Source organism: Pleurodeles waltl, chromosome 4_1, assembly GCF_031143425.1.
Source record: "Pleurodeles waltl isolate 20211129_DDA chromosome 4_1, aPleWal1.hap1.20221129, whole genome shotgun sequence".
Taxonomy (NCBI): Eukaryota; Metazoa; Chordata; class Amphibia; order Caudata; family Salamandridae; genus Pleurodeles; species Pleurodeles waltl.
The window spans coordinates 1020272521-1020292771 of record NC_090442.1 but is presented as its reverse complement, the minus strand read 5'-3'; the positions used below and the strand labels follow the sequence as shown (position 1 = coordinate 1020292771).

Sequence of the window (20251 nt, the reverse complement as noted above, 5' to 3'; positions counted from 1 at the left end):
GTAAAGCCAAGCATGTCAGAAGGCAGAGCCAGAGAAGTCATTATTCATCAGGTCCAATGTATTTACAGGGCTCTGAGCTTGTGCTGCAACATATATTTAATAATGAATGATGAGGCAGCTAACACAGCTAATACCACCAAATAGCTATATGCGGTATCTGCCATGTTTCCTCTTTTCATGTTGGACATCTTTTTTTAAATTTTGAAACAGGTCCAGGCCCACCCTCAGTTTGATGACACAAGCTTCCAACATGGTTGAGAAGAATCGATAAGAAAAGAGGTTAGGAAATATCTTTGAGTGATTTTCATTAACATGATGCCTTATCTTATTGTATAAAAGTTTATTTCACAATGATTGTTTTTGTGTATTGAAAATAAAATATTATTTTTCATTTCGATATTGGAAAAGTACTAAACCAACAATGTATTAGTCTTTCGTTGTGGCTTCAGTTTTGCTCAAGAAATTACTTCAAATAATAGCACAGATATGAAAAAACTGTTGTAGTTTTATGCAGTTTCTAAACATTTTTATATAGCACTTTTTGTAATGTCTAATACAAAAACCCTATAGAACATATTTTATATAGACATTTAGACAATAAAGCTGTTTGCCTTGATAAGTCTTTCTCAGTTTTTATCGAGCTAAGCAGTAGAATGGTTAGTCTTCCTGTTTATCTTTCTTAGTTTTCTTTTTACTTTTAAAAATATTTTAAAATTATTTCGTTTCTGGATTTTCTTTTCTTCTGGTATTCGAATTAGCATTTTAAAACTTGGGTTTCACCTGAGCGTTGTCAGGTTTTGGCTTAAAAGAATGGAAATAACAACGTGCACAAAAGGAACTTGGATGCTATTCGATTTTCAGTTTTATACAAGGAATTGTTTTGGTTTTACTTGATTTTTTTGGGGGGGTATTTTGAATGTTCTCTTTTTTGCCCAAAGTGAAATTATTTCAGTTGGTCGTTGTGGGTTTGTTTTTTACCATGCTTGTTTTTTTTGTGTGCTATTTTTTTTTACAAGTGCATTGAATTTTGTTTTCTAGATCTGAACACAAACAGATTTTTTTTTTGCTTTCTGTAGGACCTCAAGTCAGTAATTCTTTAAAAAAAATGTCCTCTTCTACTTGTGCATTTTTCTTTTTCGCTGATTGTCTGAACCGCGGACTTGCTTATAAGTGGAGTTTTGAAATGCATAAACCTGTCTAAATCTTTTAAGGCATAACGGGACAATTATGGATTAGTAGCTCAGATTGTGAAAATCACAGCCTTCTACCGCTGGCGTCTTGAGATTTAAACTTTAGGAGCACAAAACAGTGAACAAGGTACACCCCTTTAGCACCTGGCTCTGCAGGGAAGCATTCCTCCAAGACATATTCATAGAGGTGGGGGGAAGTTAGTGACCCGGCACTCAATAAAACATCTGATAATAAATATTTCACTGACCAGTCTGTAAAAGAAAATAACTTGAATACTAACAATGCAAATATTGTACGTTAGCAAAATAATTTTTAAACTGTTGTCTAAGGCCAGGTGTTATGTGGTAATGCACACTGGACCTTAGCACCCCCAAATGAAATCTCAGGGGAGTTATACAAGGAGGTACAGCTCAGTTCAACCTTCTGCCCAAGAGTTATGGTTTTCAGTTTCCAAAAATGTGGTTGTTCCTGACGGCGCTACGAGGTCACAAAGATACAGTACATTTCTGTTCTCAGTGATGATCTGCACTTCATCGTGAGTCGAAAGCCTTACCACTCTAGACTGTGTACCTTCTGCATTGTCTACCAAGCAGAACCTGCCTGCTCTTTTCTCAGGCAAGCCCATGTTGGTTCATCATTGGTTGGTGGGGGTGGGGAAGGGGTTGCCATACTAGTGATCAACGTTCCAGGAAAAGCCATGAGAAACTCACTAAGCTTTAAAGACGCCATTGTTTCTTCTCCTTCACATCCAAAAAACCTTGCTTACTACAAACAGTCCCTGGAGTGTTCTCTGGGAGTCCCGCTATTCACTTATGCAGTCTGGGCTCTCTCAATCCCTCTATTTTTGGTACCACTTAGACGCAGGAAATAAAACATGTATTCTGGTGGGGCTATGGCCACCTGTGTCACACATGGGACATAAATGCATTCTCTGTACACAGACAGGTTCTTACATGTAACATCCAGGTACCCAATGGGTGGGTGAAGGACCCAGTTGCAGGAGACTTGCAACCCACTTCAAAAAGTGGAAGAGACCCATAGGCAAGTCTCCCTGGCAGGGACAATGCTAAAAGACGGTCATGCCATTATAAACAGTATCACTGTCACCACCATTAGCCCTCTACAGCCTGGCGAGCTGACAATAGTCATGCTTGGTAGGGAGGTGCACATGGTGAGTCTCTCCAGAACTCTGAGCCCCACTCTAAGCCTCAATCCAAATCTACCTCCACAAAACACAAATGATCACTGTGTGTCCTGAGGCACAGGTCAAAAATCTACAGTTCGCAATGATGACACATTTCTACAACACCTGTACCCCTACATATGACTTATAATTTGTGGGCCCTGCATTTATCATGTTTAGAGTATTTTTTTATTTTTTTTCCTTATTTTTCTTTTCAGAAAATGCAATAAAATATTTGAAATCAATAGGTCTCATAAAATACTGCACCACCTCACATTTGCTTCTTAGTACCATTCGATAAACAAGTCCAGGTTTCTGGGTTAATAGTGTTTCAATTAAACATGGGGCATGACCCTCAGTCGCTAACACCGATTCTAAGTACTAGTCAAATAACTCAGTTGTAGATTTCTGAAACACAGATAGTTCTGTTTTGCTTTCTAGGTCAGGTTCAGCACTTTTCACAGCTCTGGGCCATGAGCTCCTAGCCTTGAAAGTATTTTGGTTAATCCAGTGTGAGGCTACATCTCCTCAGATTACACAACAAATCTTCAAAGATTGAATGTAGCTGTATTTTTCGAAGATGTACTTCCCCGGGATGCATCTCAGCTATTTTTACTTTTTGCAGTTTTTTGTTCTTTTTCAATGACGAACCACGGGCAGATTACAAAGCACACCTTCAAAGACTAAATTTGACTGTATTTTTCGAAGATGTGCTTCTCCAGGATGCGTCTCAGCTACTTTTACTTTTTGAAATGTTTTTTTTTTTTCAAGTGTTTGTAAAAACATGAACAACGTTAGGAAACACTGACCAGATGAGCTCCAACAGGAATCATTCTACCCTAGATTTAGTTTACCTTGGTTGTTCATGACTATTTTGGAATAGTTACAAAATTCAAGTATGAACTTGCACATCTCTTCTTTTTCTACTGCTCAATAGCCTCCATATGTTTTGTATTGTACCAGCATTTACATAGTGCTTTGCTACCCCTTGGGAAGCTCTAAACACTTTCCAGGTGGGCGAGTAAATATGTTCTATGTTTGTTATAGCTGCAAAGCATTTCGTGGTGGTGTATATGTTCTTATAATTAGGGGTGTAGATGGTTATTGGTTGGCCTATTTATATTTATGACTAATTAGGTCGTATGTCCTGAGACTGTACAAACAGCTGCAGTTTTATTTGGACAGCTAGATGAGAATCTGTGGCAAGTTTGTCAGCTGTTAGGTTATCTTTGTCATCCTATTAACAATTGCGTAATTATTGAAACATAATACACTTGCTTTCTCTACTTTAGCGTGCATCCCCTGAGGACATTAGAATTTCTGAAATGACCTGCCAGGTGATGGAAATGTTAGCACACGTTTTTAAAACTCCACTTCTATTAGCATCTCTGTTTTCAGTATGGGTTTCAATTTATTTCCTCATTTTTTGCGAGACTACCATCTTGTGCCATCGCCCCTGCTCCATTTTCTTTTAAAATATTGTGTGCACTTCCAAACGACTTTACCTTAACCATTAATCCACCCATTGTTAATTTTGTATTTCCCTTTAGGAATTGAACTAATTCCAGAAGCATTGTTATCAAATGTTGTATCTTTTCTGAAGCCAGACCTTTAGCATTTTCAAAGTTTGTTTTGTTTTGTCATGGTTTTTGGTGGAACCGCTGGACCATCACCAACCTCGAGTGCGAGGGTGTCTCTTCTCATCAGAGCTCAGTAATTTTTGTTTGTCTCTCCTCTGACCGTCATTGATGTCTATCTCACCTTTAGAGGAATGTTGAACACATTATTTCCGGCATAACACAGGTTCGCCAACCACGTCCTCACTCAGAAACCCATTTCTTCTTAGCCCACAGGCCACCGTGCTGATGAATGCAGTGTTCAACAACAAAAAACACATAACGTGCTTACCATGTTTTGATAACCTCATGTTTATTCATTTGTTTCTGTGAGCTTATGTTTAATGTATATTTCCTATCAAACTGTTCTTTAAATGTTCAGACTGAAATACTCTCTCCATTTCTTGCATAAGTTTTGTTTGCTTGTGCCTTTCCTTAAATCATTTGTTTCAACAGCAACCCTCTAAGAGTTCAAGGATTAACATGATGGTTTTGTGCAACGTCCTGCGAATAAACATGTTTTCTTGGGACTATGACAAGTTGGTTGAAGCGTTCAGTTCTGCATATCCTATTCAAGGCTGTCCCAAGTCTTTCCTAGTTGCCTGTGCTAGTGGAAGAATCACTGCATAACAAGATCAATACATTGGACACAATTCACAAAACAGTTGGCAATTTACTCATGTGAGTTTTCTCCTATGTACCGGGTTAATTATTTATTTTTGTGGAAATTACTAAGGAATCTAGGACTCCAGGGAAGCTGCATCAGTCGCAGGTACGTAGAAGTACTTCGAGATTTCTTGGAGAATTTCTTTTCTGACCAAATGTAATTTATGCATGCTCACTGTACAGCAAATACACTTTAAAACGTCTGGCTTTTCAATCCACAGGAAAACATTTTTACCCCTGGAAACACCTCTTCCAATGTTAAGGACAGTTTTCTCATTTCCACCATAGACGTGCATTTACTACTACCCTTAACAGCAGTAAATACCCAATCTTGTTCATTGTGAAATTGGCCATTTAAAAGCTTGTGAATGTGCACAAACACAATAGTTTTGATAGCGTGCGCATACTTCCTAGTGCATTCTTGTCATGAAACAACTTCTTGATGCCCATTGCAGATCTAATCACATTACATTATGAGTAATACTTTTTAGGAGTGCAAAGCCACAGTTTAAAAATATCAAATATGGATCTACACCTGCATTTCAAGTGGTTTGAGCATATGAATTGAGCTTGCGTGTCTAAATGTTTTTGTGAATCAACCTCATTGTGGTGTTAAGCCATCTCAGAATACACACTTGTTCAGTTCATTTCCTTGTTTCAGTCATGAGACCAAGTAGGCAGAACCTGAGCAGAGAGTCACAGGACTATGCTTGATCTAGTGCATATCTCTCAACTGATCAATTTGGAAAACTCACATATCTGTATCTCAATGCCTCCAGTACACCTCCTCCAACACCCACCACAGCCACCCAGTGTTTCTCAGATCCATTTATATGGGTCGTAACAATTTGCAAATCAAAAAAATTCTGAAGCCATAATATTGGATATTTTTACTTTATCCCTTCGTTTCTCTTTTTCGCAGGGGTCTCCAACCTTTTCTGTTATGACAGCAACTTATGATCAATAAAAATCATCTACTATCAGCTACTAACATCATTAGTGCTGTAATAGTGAGCACATCAGACAAGGTTAAGTTAGTGGCCACCCTATGTAAAATTACCCGAGGTGATCACCTCTGCATCAGACAGGATTGCCAGCAGTATTGTAAAAAAAAAAAAAAAAAGGCTTTGTCAATTCGGAAAGTCTTTATGCCGGTAATAAATGACAGCCATAGCATAAATGTCCTTGCCACCAAGCTCCCCAATGCTACATGATTTATCTTTCAAATATCAGCTTTTGGTATATTTTTTAAATTCCACCATCAGTTTATCAGTTCTGAAAACACCCACTTTATCGTTCTGAATACACATTTTTCAAATTCCATATACATATATTAATTCAGTCAAGCAAAAGCTTCTAATTTAGTAGGCTGAACTAAACACAGGAGGTCTACTTCAAGATAGCTGGAGTGCTACCAACAGCTCACAAGCTACTCGTTGGAGAACACTGCTTTACCTCAAACCATCTTAGTATGCATTAGTGACCAAATAAAGCACTTTTCCTAATCAATATTATTTTGGTGTTATCATTGCAATGCATGGTTTACTTGAGCTAGACTTACCCCATGGGAACTGGAATAATATCTCTGAGCATACTTCCATGCTCTATGTGATTCTTTTGAATGGTCTTGAATGAGAATATTGGACAAGAGACGTATCTTGCCCCAACTGATTCGACTCCTTACTTGTAAGGCTGTTCTACATAACATATGCAACAGAGATTACTGTGTATGGCAAATGCTAATTTGCATCTCATTGTTTTTCAGTTTGCTTGAATTTCCTCCAATAGTTTCCAAGTTGCTCAGCAAATGACCTACAGCAAACCAGTCTTGCTTGAATAGCTTAACTTTTTGATTTTGCTGGGTAAGAACATTTTGAATAGTAAAGTCAATTAGATTTGCCTAAAATTGAATTTGACCTTTTATAGTCCCTGAGTTTCTCTTTGGTAGAAACAACACCCCAACTTGCCTGTATGAGTTTCTCTTTTGTGGATACAGTTGTTTAGGCCCTCATACCCTTTGTTTTTCAAAGGCAAACAGGCAATGTATGGTCTCAAAAAACTTCTGTCCAGCAGATACTTCCTTTTGTGAAGCAAGTTTAAACTGTTCACCCATTTTGAATTACTGCATCAAGGACTATAGACCTACAGAGTGCCAGAATATTTTTATTTCATATTTCATTTAAAAAAAATTCTCTCTGTCCCAGTAATCAAGTTACTGTTTTTTTCAGTTTTCCTTTAGCAGCTTAAATTAAATAAAAGTGCCCAATGTTTTTATGAAAGTATCTTTATTTCTGTTTAACAGCTCATCCTGTTTTACCTTATTGATGAGGGTAACTGAAGTGGTTTCCTTTTTTTTGCTTGTTTATTAATGAACATTTATGTTAAATTGTTCTTTTCACCGACAAATGTGGGTCTGCCGGTGCTTGAGAAAAGAGGATGACCAACGGAAACACTTGCCACATTCATTACATTTGAACGGTTTTTCCCCTGAATGTATTTGCTGGTGCCTAATCAGGACTGTTGACTGCACAAACGATTTCCCACAGTCAGTACACACAAATGGTCTCTCTCCAGTGTGAGTCCGCAGGTGTATCTTAAAGTGCTGGGACTGAGTGAAATTTTTACCGCAATAATCACATTTATATGGTTTCACTCCAGTGTGGAGGCGTTGATGAATAGACAGGGAACCTGAGTCAATGAAACTCTTTCCGCAGTGACCACAAGTCTGTGGTTTATCTCTTGTGTGAATTCGCTTGTGCCTAACCAGTGCTGAAGACACAGTGAAACTCTTGCCACACTCACTGCATGTGTATGGCTTCTCTCCAGTGTGTGTTCGGTCATGTTTGACCAAACTAGATGCTCGATGAAAACACCTACCGCACACACCACATTTATATGGTTTCACTCCAGTGTGGATTTTTTTGTGCCTCTTCAGAGTTGGTAATTGTGTAAATCCCTTCCCACATTCATTACATTTAAATGGTTTAACACCTGTGTGAAGGTGCTGATGGCTTATCAGTGCAGTTGAGAGCCTAAAACTCTTCCCACACTCACTACATGTGTAAGGTTTCTCTCCTGTGTGCATTCGTTGGTGGGAAAGTAATGCAGTTGATTTCGTGAAACTCTTACCACACTCAGTGCAAGTGCAAGGTTTCTCACGAGTGTGCTTTCGCTGGTGTAGAATAAGGGCATGTAACTTAGTGAAACTCTTTCCACAGTCACTACACACCAGTGGCTTCTTTACCAAGTGGATTTGTTGATGCTTCACAAGGTTTGATGCACGACCAAACATTTTACCACATTCAGTGCATGTATATGGTTTCTCTCCAGTGTGTGTCCTCTGGTGTGTGATCATGTCCGCTGACTGTATAAAACCTTTCCCACATTGGGGGCATGTAAAAGGTTTATCTCCAGAATGTATCCTCTGGTGCTTGAAGAGACTGGATGAGTGACAAAAACTCTTTCCACACTCCTCGCATTTAAAGGGCCTTTCACCGGTGTGTATTTGTAGATGTTTGACAAGATCAGATGACACCCTGCAACCCCTCCCACATATATTGCAAGTATATGGTTTATCTGCTGTGTGTGTTTGTTGGTGCCTGGTCAGGTGTGAAGAATTCTTGTAATGTTTATCGCATAAGTTACATGCGTATGGCTTCTCTTTTCTGTGCTTTTCCTGGTGTTTTAAAAAAGAGGAAGAACAATCAAATCTTTCTCCACATTCAGTACATACATACATATTGCTTCCGGTCTGTAATTACTTTTTAAAAACCCAATGAAGCTCTTTCACATTTAGTATGTAAACATTTCTTTTGATCTTACATGTACTTTTACAGGCTTTGTTGAGTCCCAAAAAGCAATGCCTCTTTGTTTTATTATTGTGTAGTTTTCTTCTTATTCTTGGTCTGTGATTTAGTAACACGGTTCATTTTAATTTGGCTCACATTCATGCAGAACTAAGTGTCAAGGTTAGTATCTGCATCTCATTAATGCTATTGCAGAAATGAACTTAATTCTTTACCAACAAGTCCCAGCAGTATAGCTGCATCTCTAGCAATTCTTCATGACTGTTAGTGAACTACGTTCTATTAAAACATCAAAAGTGGTGCAGTAGGAAAAGCTCTTTCTGTCTGCAGTACGTCAATGGCTTCTGACCAGCATACATTCCTCGACTGATGGTTCTTCCTTATTGGCTGGCCAGTCTTGTCTCTTCTGTGGTGAGATGAGCTCTGTTTGTCTATCAGTCTTCTTCACATTATACATTGTTCAAGTTCATCTGAATTCTTCAAAGCAGAAAAAGGGTTTTCTTAGCATTAGTTTAAGCAATTGTTATTTCTGTCTCACGATATGCACCATAACTATATCCTGTTGTTTCACGGTGCAGGTCCTGTGTGTTTAAAAGACAGTTGAGTTAGTTAGAAATGAATAAAACATGTCTAGCTCACATCTATAATTTTTACATAACCTTCCTTTACTGGTAGCATCCTTCTTGCATAAATCCTTTCAAGGGGGGCTTTCAATTCAGTACCCAGGTTTGTTGTATCAGCTTCTCTGTCTCTCAGTTTTATTTCCCTACACCTATTATGCTGAAAAATGTACAAATCATAGATATGTCACAGTCAAAATACATAGGTGCTTATTTACGAGAATGTTTCTCAGTGCAAGAGTCACCTTGCTGTGCTGCACTGCGTGACAGAGAAAGGACTGGAATATGTGCAAGGGTGCCTGTGATGCATGCAGGATCGTTTTTGTGCAGGAGGGGTGCCTGTGATGCATGCAGGATTGTCTTTGTGCAGGAAGGGTGCCTGTGATGCATGCAGGATTGTTTTTGTGCAGGAAGGGTGCCTGTGATGCATGCAGGATTGCGTTTGTGCGCCTACCTGAACAAAAGCAAGTCTGAGATGCATATTCCTTTTTCAGAGTGTGCAGCAGAACGCAACACACATAGAAAGAGGAAGTAAGGAGGAGAAAGAAAGATATTTCTCCTCATTATGCCTAACCTGAAAAGGCGTTTCACTTTGGCATATTCCCAGGTCCACCACTTCTGTAAATCTAGGAATGTGTCAAAAAACATGGGAGTTGCGTGGGAACACCCATGCAAAGTCAATGGAATTCCTTCCCAGGGCAGAGTAAGACAATGTAGTGATTTGCGCTGCATTGCCTTACTTCAGATTTATAGATCCACTCAGGGCCACGGAAAATGGCCTTGTGTGGTTTCATAAATCACTTGGAAGGTTTTTGTTGCACTTGCACCATGGTGCAATAGTGACACAAACTGGCTCCTAAGTAGGCCCCATTGTACTTTCTTGGTGTTCCATAAACATGTGTGAAAATCTAATCTGCAAACTTACCTTACACTTTTAAAAGTGATCTAAACATTTTTTCTGACTTCTTCTCGCCAATCTAGCTTTCTCTCACCATCATTTAAACATAGGTATCAAGCACTGGCAAAGCCAATGGGTCTTGCCTTTGAGACCTATTGGCTTTGCCATTCCTGATGCTGTGCGATATGGATAAAGAACATTAAAAAAAGATTTTGAAGCAGCCAGCTGCATCATTTTGTAGATACACACACCATACATGGGCCTGCATTCAAAATGACGTAGCTACATTTTTATTTTTTTAAGATATTGATAAGAGCGACACCAATAACTAAAAAAAAAAAAAGCAAAAGTGGTCTTTTTCTTTAAAGCAGGTGGGGGAGCAACATATGAGCAGAGGCAACATGAGAGAGAAGGGGCAGAAACAACAAAGGCATGTGTGTGGCGAACAAACAGGTGAAAGACAGTAACGTGGATGTGGCTGGGAGAAAGTACAGGGCAGGAAGGCAATGCAGGGGTAGTGGAGGAGAGCATACGTACGAGCGAGAAGAACATGTCGCACAACAAAAGGGGGAGAAGCACATGAGAGAGACAGCCTGAAAACTCATGCGCTCTTGTGTAGTGCTTAAAAAAAAAAGAAAATTAGCAAAGCCAATAGGTCTCATCTATGTGACCTATTGGCTTTGATAAAAAAAATTCGCTACTCTCTGCGGTATTCTTGATGTTGTGCAGTATGATGAACTTTTTTGGGGTCGTGTCGATTTACTCAGCCTACCCCTATGATATTTCTTTATCTGACCTTCCCATATTTTTTCGAGTGGTAAAACCTACAGCTCTGCAAAGTCCATCCTGTATTCTTCAACATTTTGTGTTTCCTGGCACTTGGTGGTTAAATTCAGTCTCTGCATGTCCAGGGAGTCAAGCAGGTGAATCACCGGCATAGTTAAAAGCCTGGTTTTCATGCAGTGCAGTTCTGCCCATGTTTACGGACCCTTGGTTCCCACAGCCTGCCACTGCAGTACTTGCCAACTATGGAGAAAGCAAGTACACCAGGTCAGCTGCCTGACTTTCTTGGGTTCTGTGGAAAGTACTAGGAACCTTGCCCCAGAGAAACCTTGTTGAAGCTAACCTCAAACTGCCGTATCTGCCACAGCCTTGCTTTATAACCATATGTGTGGGCAAACACAGAGATCTCAGATTGGGGGCTGCCCAAGTGTCCTAATGCCCCTCCCTGCCTGCTAGACCTATTACTGCTGGCTCAGTGAACAAGAACAGGAGCAGCCAAGCTCGGAGTAAATTTCTGCTAACTGAGCAATACCAAATTACCATACACATGCAATGAATGTTACTCTCCGATGAAGAAAGCACTACAGTGCCAAACTAATAGGAGGTGGCACTAAACAAATGCTGGTAGGGTATCATGAAAAAAACTGAGTAGCTGTCTGTACCACAAGCTATCCTGCGGTCCCAGAATCTTAAAAAAAACATTAAAAAAAAATCTTTCTTTCAGCACCCTGGATAGAACCATGTTTCTAGTGATAAAGAGAACTGGCTTTCGTTATACAGGATACAATAGTCATGGTTCTTATTTTCTCCACATGAATGCCCAATATTCTCTGATTGATCTCAACATGTTAGGTAGCAGATCATCTAGATGGTTGGCTTACTTAAACCTGGTAGTTTCCAGGTACATATTTGTACTATTTTTGTCAAGTAATTAGACAGTTAATTCTATGGAAGTGAAATTCAGGAAATGGGATGGACAGTTTATTCCACCTCAACTCCCTCCCACAGAAACTGGCCTTGCTGATGGGCCACCACTACCGGAGCTGAACCCAAGAGGCTCCGGGGTTCAGCTTCGCCCAACAAAGATTAGCCGCTGTGCATATTGACTTGCAAGAAATCTATGGACAATACCATCACACTTACCATGGTCGCCCAAGGCCAGCCATCCCCTGACACACTCTAAGTTCTGTATGTGTTAAACATGGACAAATTCAGTTTACATACAATGCTGTGCCAATGTTTGGATGGAGTCTTGTAACCCCGTTCTGTCTTTCATTTTTAAAATGTAGCAAATTTCATTACACGTTTTGGTACTTGGAGGGTGCAGTAATTACCCTCATGTACCATCAGTTGGCTAGCAGTTTAACTACTAATAATAACGTGATTGCATCAGGATCACCCATCAACTTATTTTGCAGTTTGTTAATAATGTTTTCACTAGTAAAACTCTCAAGTTTAATCATTGCATGCCTGAGTAGCCCAGCCAGACCAGGTTTGCTATTTCAATTTTAGTCCTGCAGAGCCTGTAATGCTGTGCCTGTATGCGCTGCATTGAAATACATGGTTTCCCCCGCAGAGACTGTTTGGTTTGAACCTTAGGTGATATCGGCAGTAAGATAAAAGGAGAAGAAAGCCTGTTACTGAGCACTTCCTGAGCCCTGGTAAATATCAGCACAGTAGCTGTCGTGTTGTTGCTAAGAAGGTGTGCACCATGGTGGGCAAAACTAATCAAGCTATTAACTGAGGATTGCACAGAATACAGAGACAAAATCTGGATTCAATGCGCTGCCCACACATGGAACTGAGAACCTTGACAGTTCTGTACTATTAAAGTCGGACTTAAGGATGGAATTTTACCCTCTCCCTATACATCTGTTTTTGTAGCAGAGACTACAGCAGCTATTTTGCAACCTCAGATACTATGCAATTTTCCACAAGGAAATTAAATATAATTGTCCTTATGTCTGCAGGTGCCACACCTAGCTCATGGAAATCATAGTGTGATGTCTAGGCTGAAAAGTCCAGCTTGCAACTTGATTGCAGCAAAGCCATATTTTATGCTTCCTATAACGGTGCCTAAAATGAGCAAAAGAACGGCAGATATTTTTGCCCACACTCAGATAGTATTCACCACTACCAAATACAGGAGACTGGGGAATAGTAATCGTGGAAGCCACGAACACAAACATTGGTTTGCTGTCATATGAGCATAATGTTAATACATGACTGGCCTCTGAACAAGCCCAGTACCACCAACTTATTTTTACCACCAACTTATTTTTACCCAGATCTCTCTAAAATGTTTTGCTGCTCTGAAATACATTGCTGCTATGTTATGTTTTATGTATTGAATGTTTGCCAATTAATTGGTCCCTTTGAGATTTTTGATGCAAAGCCTGTCTGCAATTGCAGGTTTGCCCACAGCGGTCTTCAGTGTGGTGTACACTAAGACAAGCTCTGGCCCAGATGAGTGACTATGGTGTGGAATGTGTGTTGGGTTTAGAATGAGATTGAGGCCTGGATTTAAAGAAAATGTCAAAGCGTGCGGTGTGCCACATTTGGCAGCGCTGTGCTCCCTCATTTTCAAATGTAGGGATGTGCTGTATTTAATTGAATATGGTGCACCACCTGTGTTGCCCCCCTGCGCCTGCGCTAATTTTTCTGCCAAGCACCAATGCAGCCAACCTTGTGCCATAGTGCAAGGATGGCTGCACTGCAGGGGAGATTGTTTTTGTGCAGGAAGGAAAACCTTTCTGCACAAAAACAATCTTCAATGGTGGTTTGCTCTTTCTATGTTTGCTGCAAAATGCAGAGCACATAGAAAGAGCAAGAAACAAGGAGACATGAAGGCATTTCTCATCATTGCGCCATGCTAACGCCACCCCCTGGGGTATTGGCGCTGCCTCAGGTGTACGAAAACTCGTAAATCTGGGGCAGCATCAAAAAGCAATGGGTGTTGCTGTGGCACGCCCCTTCCAAGCAAAGTGCTGTGTGGGAAGGGGCCGTATTTACAAGGTAGCATTAAGCCACAAAAAGTGGCTTAACGCCACCTTTTAAATATGGCGCAGTGCACAGCGCAACTAAAAGTGAGGCTCCGGTGGCGATAGGGCTTTTAAAATCTGGCCCTGAGTTCTGTAAGGCATGGATCTTCTGGCTTGCTGTCAAAACCCTCTGGAATTAGTAGATGTTTAGGTTATTTTCTTTGGGGTGCACTGTAGAAAGGGTGGGAGATCTTCTGACCATCAGCCTAACCTCTGCCAGTGCCTTGTGGTGTAGTACTTTGCCTTGGGTCTTGTTTGGCCCTCTTCTGCAGGCACTGTAAATAACATTTCCTATATGTTGGGTTAAGTGACTGCGTGGATTGTCGTGGACTCAGGTTGAAGTTCTTCACCTGAACAACGGCTGGGACATTGGTTTTCATGATGTGCTCCTTGGTTATAGAAATAATCGTTGTCTAGATCAATCAAGCTCCTAGTTCCCTCCTGCTATTTTTCTGTCTTGTTCCTTCTACCAGGTTTCTACCTTGTTTTTTTGTTCCAAGGGACCAGGCCACCATAAGCCGGGGTTCCCCTTCATAGTTTCCAAGAGTCAGTTTCCAACTCAGAGGTCCCTGTTGCCTTGTGCTCATTTTGGCTTCTTGTATGTTTTTTCATCTTTCCCTTTAAAGAACCCACCTGCAAGGCAGTGCAGCTGTCTGACTGCAAAAGACACAGGCTCCCATTACAACTTTGGCGGTCTTTTGGCAAGACCGCCGCAGTGGTGGCTGCCAGAAGACCACCAGTGTTGGTGGTATCCCACCCACCTTATTGAGTCCACAAAGTATTCCTTGCTAAAAGCAGCCACAAATCCAACACCACCAGGACATAGGAGGGTGGGAAAGAGGCAGTTGCACCGCCACGGCGATAACTTACCACCCACCAGATTACGAACCACAATTCAGCACAGCTGTCATTCTATGGTGGAAAACCATTGGCGATCTGAACTGCCGCACTCAGAAAACACTCCTGTCAGAACACACCACCACACTGGACAGTTTGAATACCCCACACATCCGCACACCTACTCACAGCACTATATAACACACTCCCACACAACCCACAATCCTTTGCACAACTAACAAATTACACAGACCCTGAGAAGCCACAATTCAAACATTTAGCATATATACACCATATGTACTCAAACACTTCACACTCACCACACACAGTACCACAAATACCATGCACACATCACAACTAAACACAAACACCACCACCTACCATCACTCACTGCCAAACACCCTCATCCCACCAAGTACCTTATACTGCACTACACACACACACAACACCCCCCCACAACACAACCACCATGACCCTGCCAAAAACACCCACGCTTCACCGATGGAGTTGAGGGTCATGGTCGATGAGATCCTCAGGGTAGAGCTAAACCTCTTTGGAACACAGGTTCAGCAGAACTCCATAGCCAGGAAAATTGAGTTATGGCAGAGAATAGTCGACAAAGTCAACTAGGTGGGCACCCTTCCACACAAGCAACGGAGGACATCAGGAAGAGATGCAACGACCTACGGGGGAAAGATGCGTTCCACAGCGTCCAGGCACCAGCTGGTAAGTAACTCACATTCCCCTGCCAGTAAGTCGTCATGTCCAGCATGTTTCCTCCCCACCCAAATACAGTAAGGAGGTATACTCCATGCACAACAGGCACAGACAGAACAAGAAAACTTGCATCCACACATACCCACCTACCATTTGTACACCATGCTGCAACGTACAGCCATTCCCAGTCACATACCTAGCAAGCTAGAATGCCCATCAGCTAACAGGGCAAACCTGTCATAGGAACATAACCAACCCACTGAGCTAAAGTGACCAGGCCTGATGCAAACGAGCCGAAGGAGCATGGTACACATGTCTCAATCCACCTTCCACAAACAGTGTTAGCAGTGCTGCACCTGTCAATGCCATTGCTGGGAATCAAACCAAGAAACTGTATGCATCAGACTAACAGACAACCATACACACCTACAACATTTAACTCGCTCTCACTTCATTCACGCCTACCCCTGCCACAGTAACAATGTAGAGGTTACCAGAGACTGCTAGTCCTCCTCAGGATGAAGGCCCCAGTGAGGACAACGCCGCTGGGTGTCAGGACAGAAACGACCTATATGGCCCATCTGGAACCCCTCGTCAGTCTACCACTCCCTGCCTCACCCTGCCCACAACAACCCCCCCCCCACACCTTGTGGCAAAAACAATTCAACCAATTCTGCGTCCTCAAAACCTGTGATCCAAGGACTGGTCAATGAATAGTGTGCCCCACAGTACAGGGACCTGAGTCGACCCCTCACACCCAAGACAATGAAGGTCTTGGTGAAAATGGGGGTGAGTACACCGTGCCAGTGGCACAGGCACATGGTGGCGGAGGGCATGGGAGGGGACCTATGGGCCAGAGGAAGGGGCAGCCAAGGGAGGCATCTGACCTTGGACCCATCTCCCAAATCATGGAGGCATATCAATTATCCCAGGACAGGCCAGATCACAACCATGATGGGGGAAAACCACAGAGGCTGCAGAGGGAATACCACCAGGAGGTCATGCAGCAGTGGCAGGCCCAAAATGCCACCATGGCCTCCATTGCACGGGTGCTCAGAGACCTCACCACCATCATGACTGCTTCCTCCACCCACCAGCAGGCCCCTTCCACTAGCCACATCACATCAGAGCCCTGAACATCTGCGGCTGCTAGTGGAATGGAGGCACTGCCAGAGGAGGGACAGGCCTCAGGCACCCCTCCCTCTGTTGCCGGAGAATCCCCCGCAAACGTGAATGTCCATCCAGACATCCAGCTGTACCAGGTGCCAACAGCAAAACCACTGCCAGGAAGTGACCATCACCTGATAGCTCTCCCTTGTGTGCTACTGAGACACCCTGTTGACTGTTTAATGCCTAAACTCAATTTTCCCATGGCCCATGGACACAGGACCTGTGCTACCTACAGCTGTGCCACCTACTCTCAGGATTTATTCAACTACGACCCCACTGATTACCTGTTTGTCACTCAAGTCACAATAAACACCATTGATCACAGCCACTGGATATGTGTATTTATTTGTACAGTAACAAAAGTTTGTTTACCTATTTGTCAAAGTGGAACGGGCCAAAATCCAACAGGCAGTGTAAAGGACTGTGGGGGGAGGAATTCTCTACAGCAGGCACAGATATGTGTCAGGGCTGATGTAAGGGAGTCACTAGTGTTGCCGCACACCAGAGTAAATCTACACATCCAACCTGGACCAGGTGATAGGGCCCCCGTCTTCACCTTGGAAGAACTAGAGAGGTTGGTGGATGAGATCCTACCCCTGTATGGACAGCTTTATGGAGCACCAGAGGAGCGGATGAGCCCAATGCCAAAGTCATGTGTGATAGGGGGTGTGTGAGGGTGAATGGTGTACGTGTGCCGGTCAGGGAGTACATGCATGCAGGGGGCATGGAGTATTGGCATGTGAACCGTGAGGATGGGTATGTGTGGGCATTTGTTGGGCCTAATTTTATGGTCCACTACTGTTGGTATGGTGCCAGTCTACATAACTTTCTCCTTCTGTCTATGTCACCCATGCAAGTCAACGCTCATCAAAAGAAGGGGCAGTGCGAGCCCTGGGGGTCCATGCCCAGCGGACCACCCATTTTCGCAACCAATGGGAGGACCTGAGACGCTGGGCCCGGAAGACCTTGGAGGCCCAGCTGGGGATGTCCTCCCAATGAAGGAGGGGTACCTGCTGGACTTTGATCCCCTAATGGCCTGCATTTTGGAGGTGGCCTACCCTGAGCTGGATGGGCGTTTGAGGGCAGCACAGCAGCCACAAGGGGGTGAGTACTGACTGTATCCTGGGACTTGGCTGACCATTATTAGGGTTGGGTGCTGAAGTGCTGCCAAAGTGGCATTGCAGTTCAAGTTACATGTGCATGAACATTTGGAAATGGGCAATAGGCACCCTTGCTGAGTTTATTTTGTAGTTGTGACCCCATGCTCTACTGTCAGTGGATTTTCATCTCCCTGTTCCATACCTCTTCAAGTCTGTAATGTGTAGATGCACAAATGACATGGGCAAATGTGTGACTCCATCCTGGCCCTACGATGGATGTGAGTGTCAGCAGGACCCTAAGCATTATGTATGATCAGCTGAGGTGTCAGTCCACTCCCACCTGTGTAGCCAAACTGTATATGCGACTCTCGTTCTATCCCTGGCACTATGTACATCGTGTACTGTAACTGGTATAGATAGATTGTGGGGCTGGCATTATAGTTCCACCCCTGCACTGCCCTTCTTGGGACAGGAGTACTGGGCTGAGAGCTGACTAAGCATATATAGGTGATGTGCTGACTGTAGGGTATGTGTATGTAGACATCCTGGGACCCTGATACACGTAGATTTGATGAGGTCTGACTGCACAGTTCTAACATTCCTGGGAACTATACTTGTGGAGATGTGTCCTTCCAAAGTATGGGTTGGTACTGGTGGTGGTAAGTGCCCTGGGAGATCCCATATGTGTCACCATGGTGTGTATATGTCATGTATAACAAAGCCCTAGCTTGTCCTCTGCTGCATTGCTGACTGACTGCCTACATCATGTCGGCATGGATAGTTGGGGGACTTCTGATGGCCTGTGACTCTTACAGCTTGGCTTGGCTATTTGGTTGTTGCAGATTGAAGTGGTTTGGGGATTGCATGACACATCTGATGTGAAGTGTCAAGGTGTCTGGTATTGGCAAATCAGAGTTGTCCTCCATGATGGCCTCACTATACTAGTAGCAGTGCTGTCCTACTTAGGTATTGCTGTAGGTGTGAGGGCTGCCAGGCAGATGTAGGAAGTAATGCCATGTCATGACATGATGTAGGTAACGTGTCCTTGCAAATTAGATTGTCTAGCCGTGATATGTATAGTGACAGATGTGCATTGCTTAGCTGTGTCAATGGGAGGTGTATGTTAACCATTTACCCCCCTATCTCTCTCTCTCCCTCCGTCCCTCTCTCTCATTGTGTGCATCAGCATCGTCTGACGGAGAAGGGGCCCAAGCGAGTGGGGAAGCAGCAGTCAACCAGACCCAGGAAAGTGGCACCACCGACACTGAGGGACCCAGTGGGATGGAGGGAGAGGGGAGTGCCACAGGGGAGATTGGATCCAACACATCACCTTCGGAATCCTCCACAAGTGGACACTCCCTGGTGGGGACGGGATCATCACAGACCACCCCACCACCATCTTTGTCCGCCATCCCCCTTACTGGACTGCTTTCCCAGTTGCTCCCCACCGAGTTGCCTGTACCCGCTCACCCTCAAGGTTGGGCATCCCCTTCGCCACAGGCACCTCTGCCCCTGCTCCTGTCAGCCCTGCTGCCCTTAGTGAGGAGACTATTGACGTCCTGAGGTCCATCTCTGTGGGTCAGTCAACCATTGTGAACGCCAATTCAGGGACTGGCACCTCAAGTACAACAAAGCAATGTGTCCCTGTAAGACATTTATGGTACCATGGCTGGCCTCCAGAGATACTTACCGCCGGCTCTGGCCACCTCACTGACGGAAACCAGTGTCCCTTTGTCTACATTCCCCCTCCATCTACCTCTTCCCAATCCCAAACCCCTCTTCCCACACCCATCCAGAGCACACATTCACACAGGCAGGTATCCACCTCAACAGACACGGTTGGCACTGATAAACACAAGCACCACAAGACACCACCGGCATCCACAGAGACAAACCCACCTGCAGATACAACAACATCCACTCCCTGCACAGACTCCCCCACCACCCCCTCCTTCACAGGCACTGCACCTGACACTCCTGCAGGCAGCACATCATTTGCAGATCCAGCCACCAGTCCCATCTCACCCACAGTCACCACAATATCAGACCCTCAGGCATCCACCCCAGTCACCACATCCGTACTCACCACAACCACCGATACCCCCACATGCAGCACATATACCATACCTGCAGACACCACTCATCAGTCACCCATCCAGCATGGCATCTCCCAATACTTCCCCCAAGACACCTAAACGCCCGCAATCACTCACCCAACAGACAACTAGCACACACAAGCATTCCACACAGGCACCTGCACCCAAGACAACCAGAAAGACACAACTTACAACCATTCTCTCTCCCTCCACTCCCAAACCTTTTTCCCATGACCACCCCTGTGTGCCTAAGTTATGTTTCCTGTATGAGTTTTCCCTGTTCCGTACCCCTCTCCCACACCCGTGAGACCTTGGAGCCCTCTATGTCCCTCCCCAAGTCTAGCCCTTTCACCTCAAAGTCCTCCCCTGCTCCCCCTGCTACTGGCCATGCCCCTCCCCCTGTATGAAAGTCAACTCCCCCCCCAGGGTCAAGACCCCCCCAAGGCCAGACCCAAGGACCCCCTGTCCAAACCCAAGGACCCCCTCCTCCCAAACCCAAACCCCACCCTACCTCCCACCCCTTGCCA

The 20251-nt window shown here is 43.7% G+C and overlaps 1 protein-coding gene across 1 annotated transcript; it reads right to left on the bottom strand.

The window, feature by feature from the left end:
• Nucleotides 1-4282: 4282 nt before the first annotated feature.
• On the bottom strand, nucleotides 4283-8911 carry LOC138288357 (zinc finger protein 135-like). The gene has a single exon (XM_069229912.1). It carries the CDS (start codon nucleotides 8393-8395, stop codon nucleotides 7052-7054), a length of 1344 nt encoding a protein of 447 aa, XP_069086013.1. The 5' UTR covers nucleotides 8396-8911; the 3' UTR covers nucleotides 4283-7051.
• Between the last annotated feature and the right edge of the window lie 11340 nt (nucleotides 8912-20251).

Bases quoted from the DNA above. Each gene is read 5' to 3' on its own strand.
- LOC138288357 (XM_069229912.1), bottom strand. From the start codon at position 8,395: ATGTATGTATGTACTGAATGTGGAGAAAGATTTGATTGTTCTTCCTCT.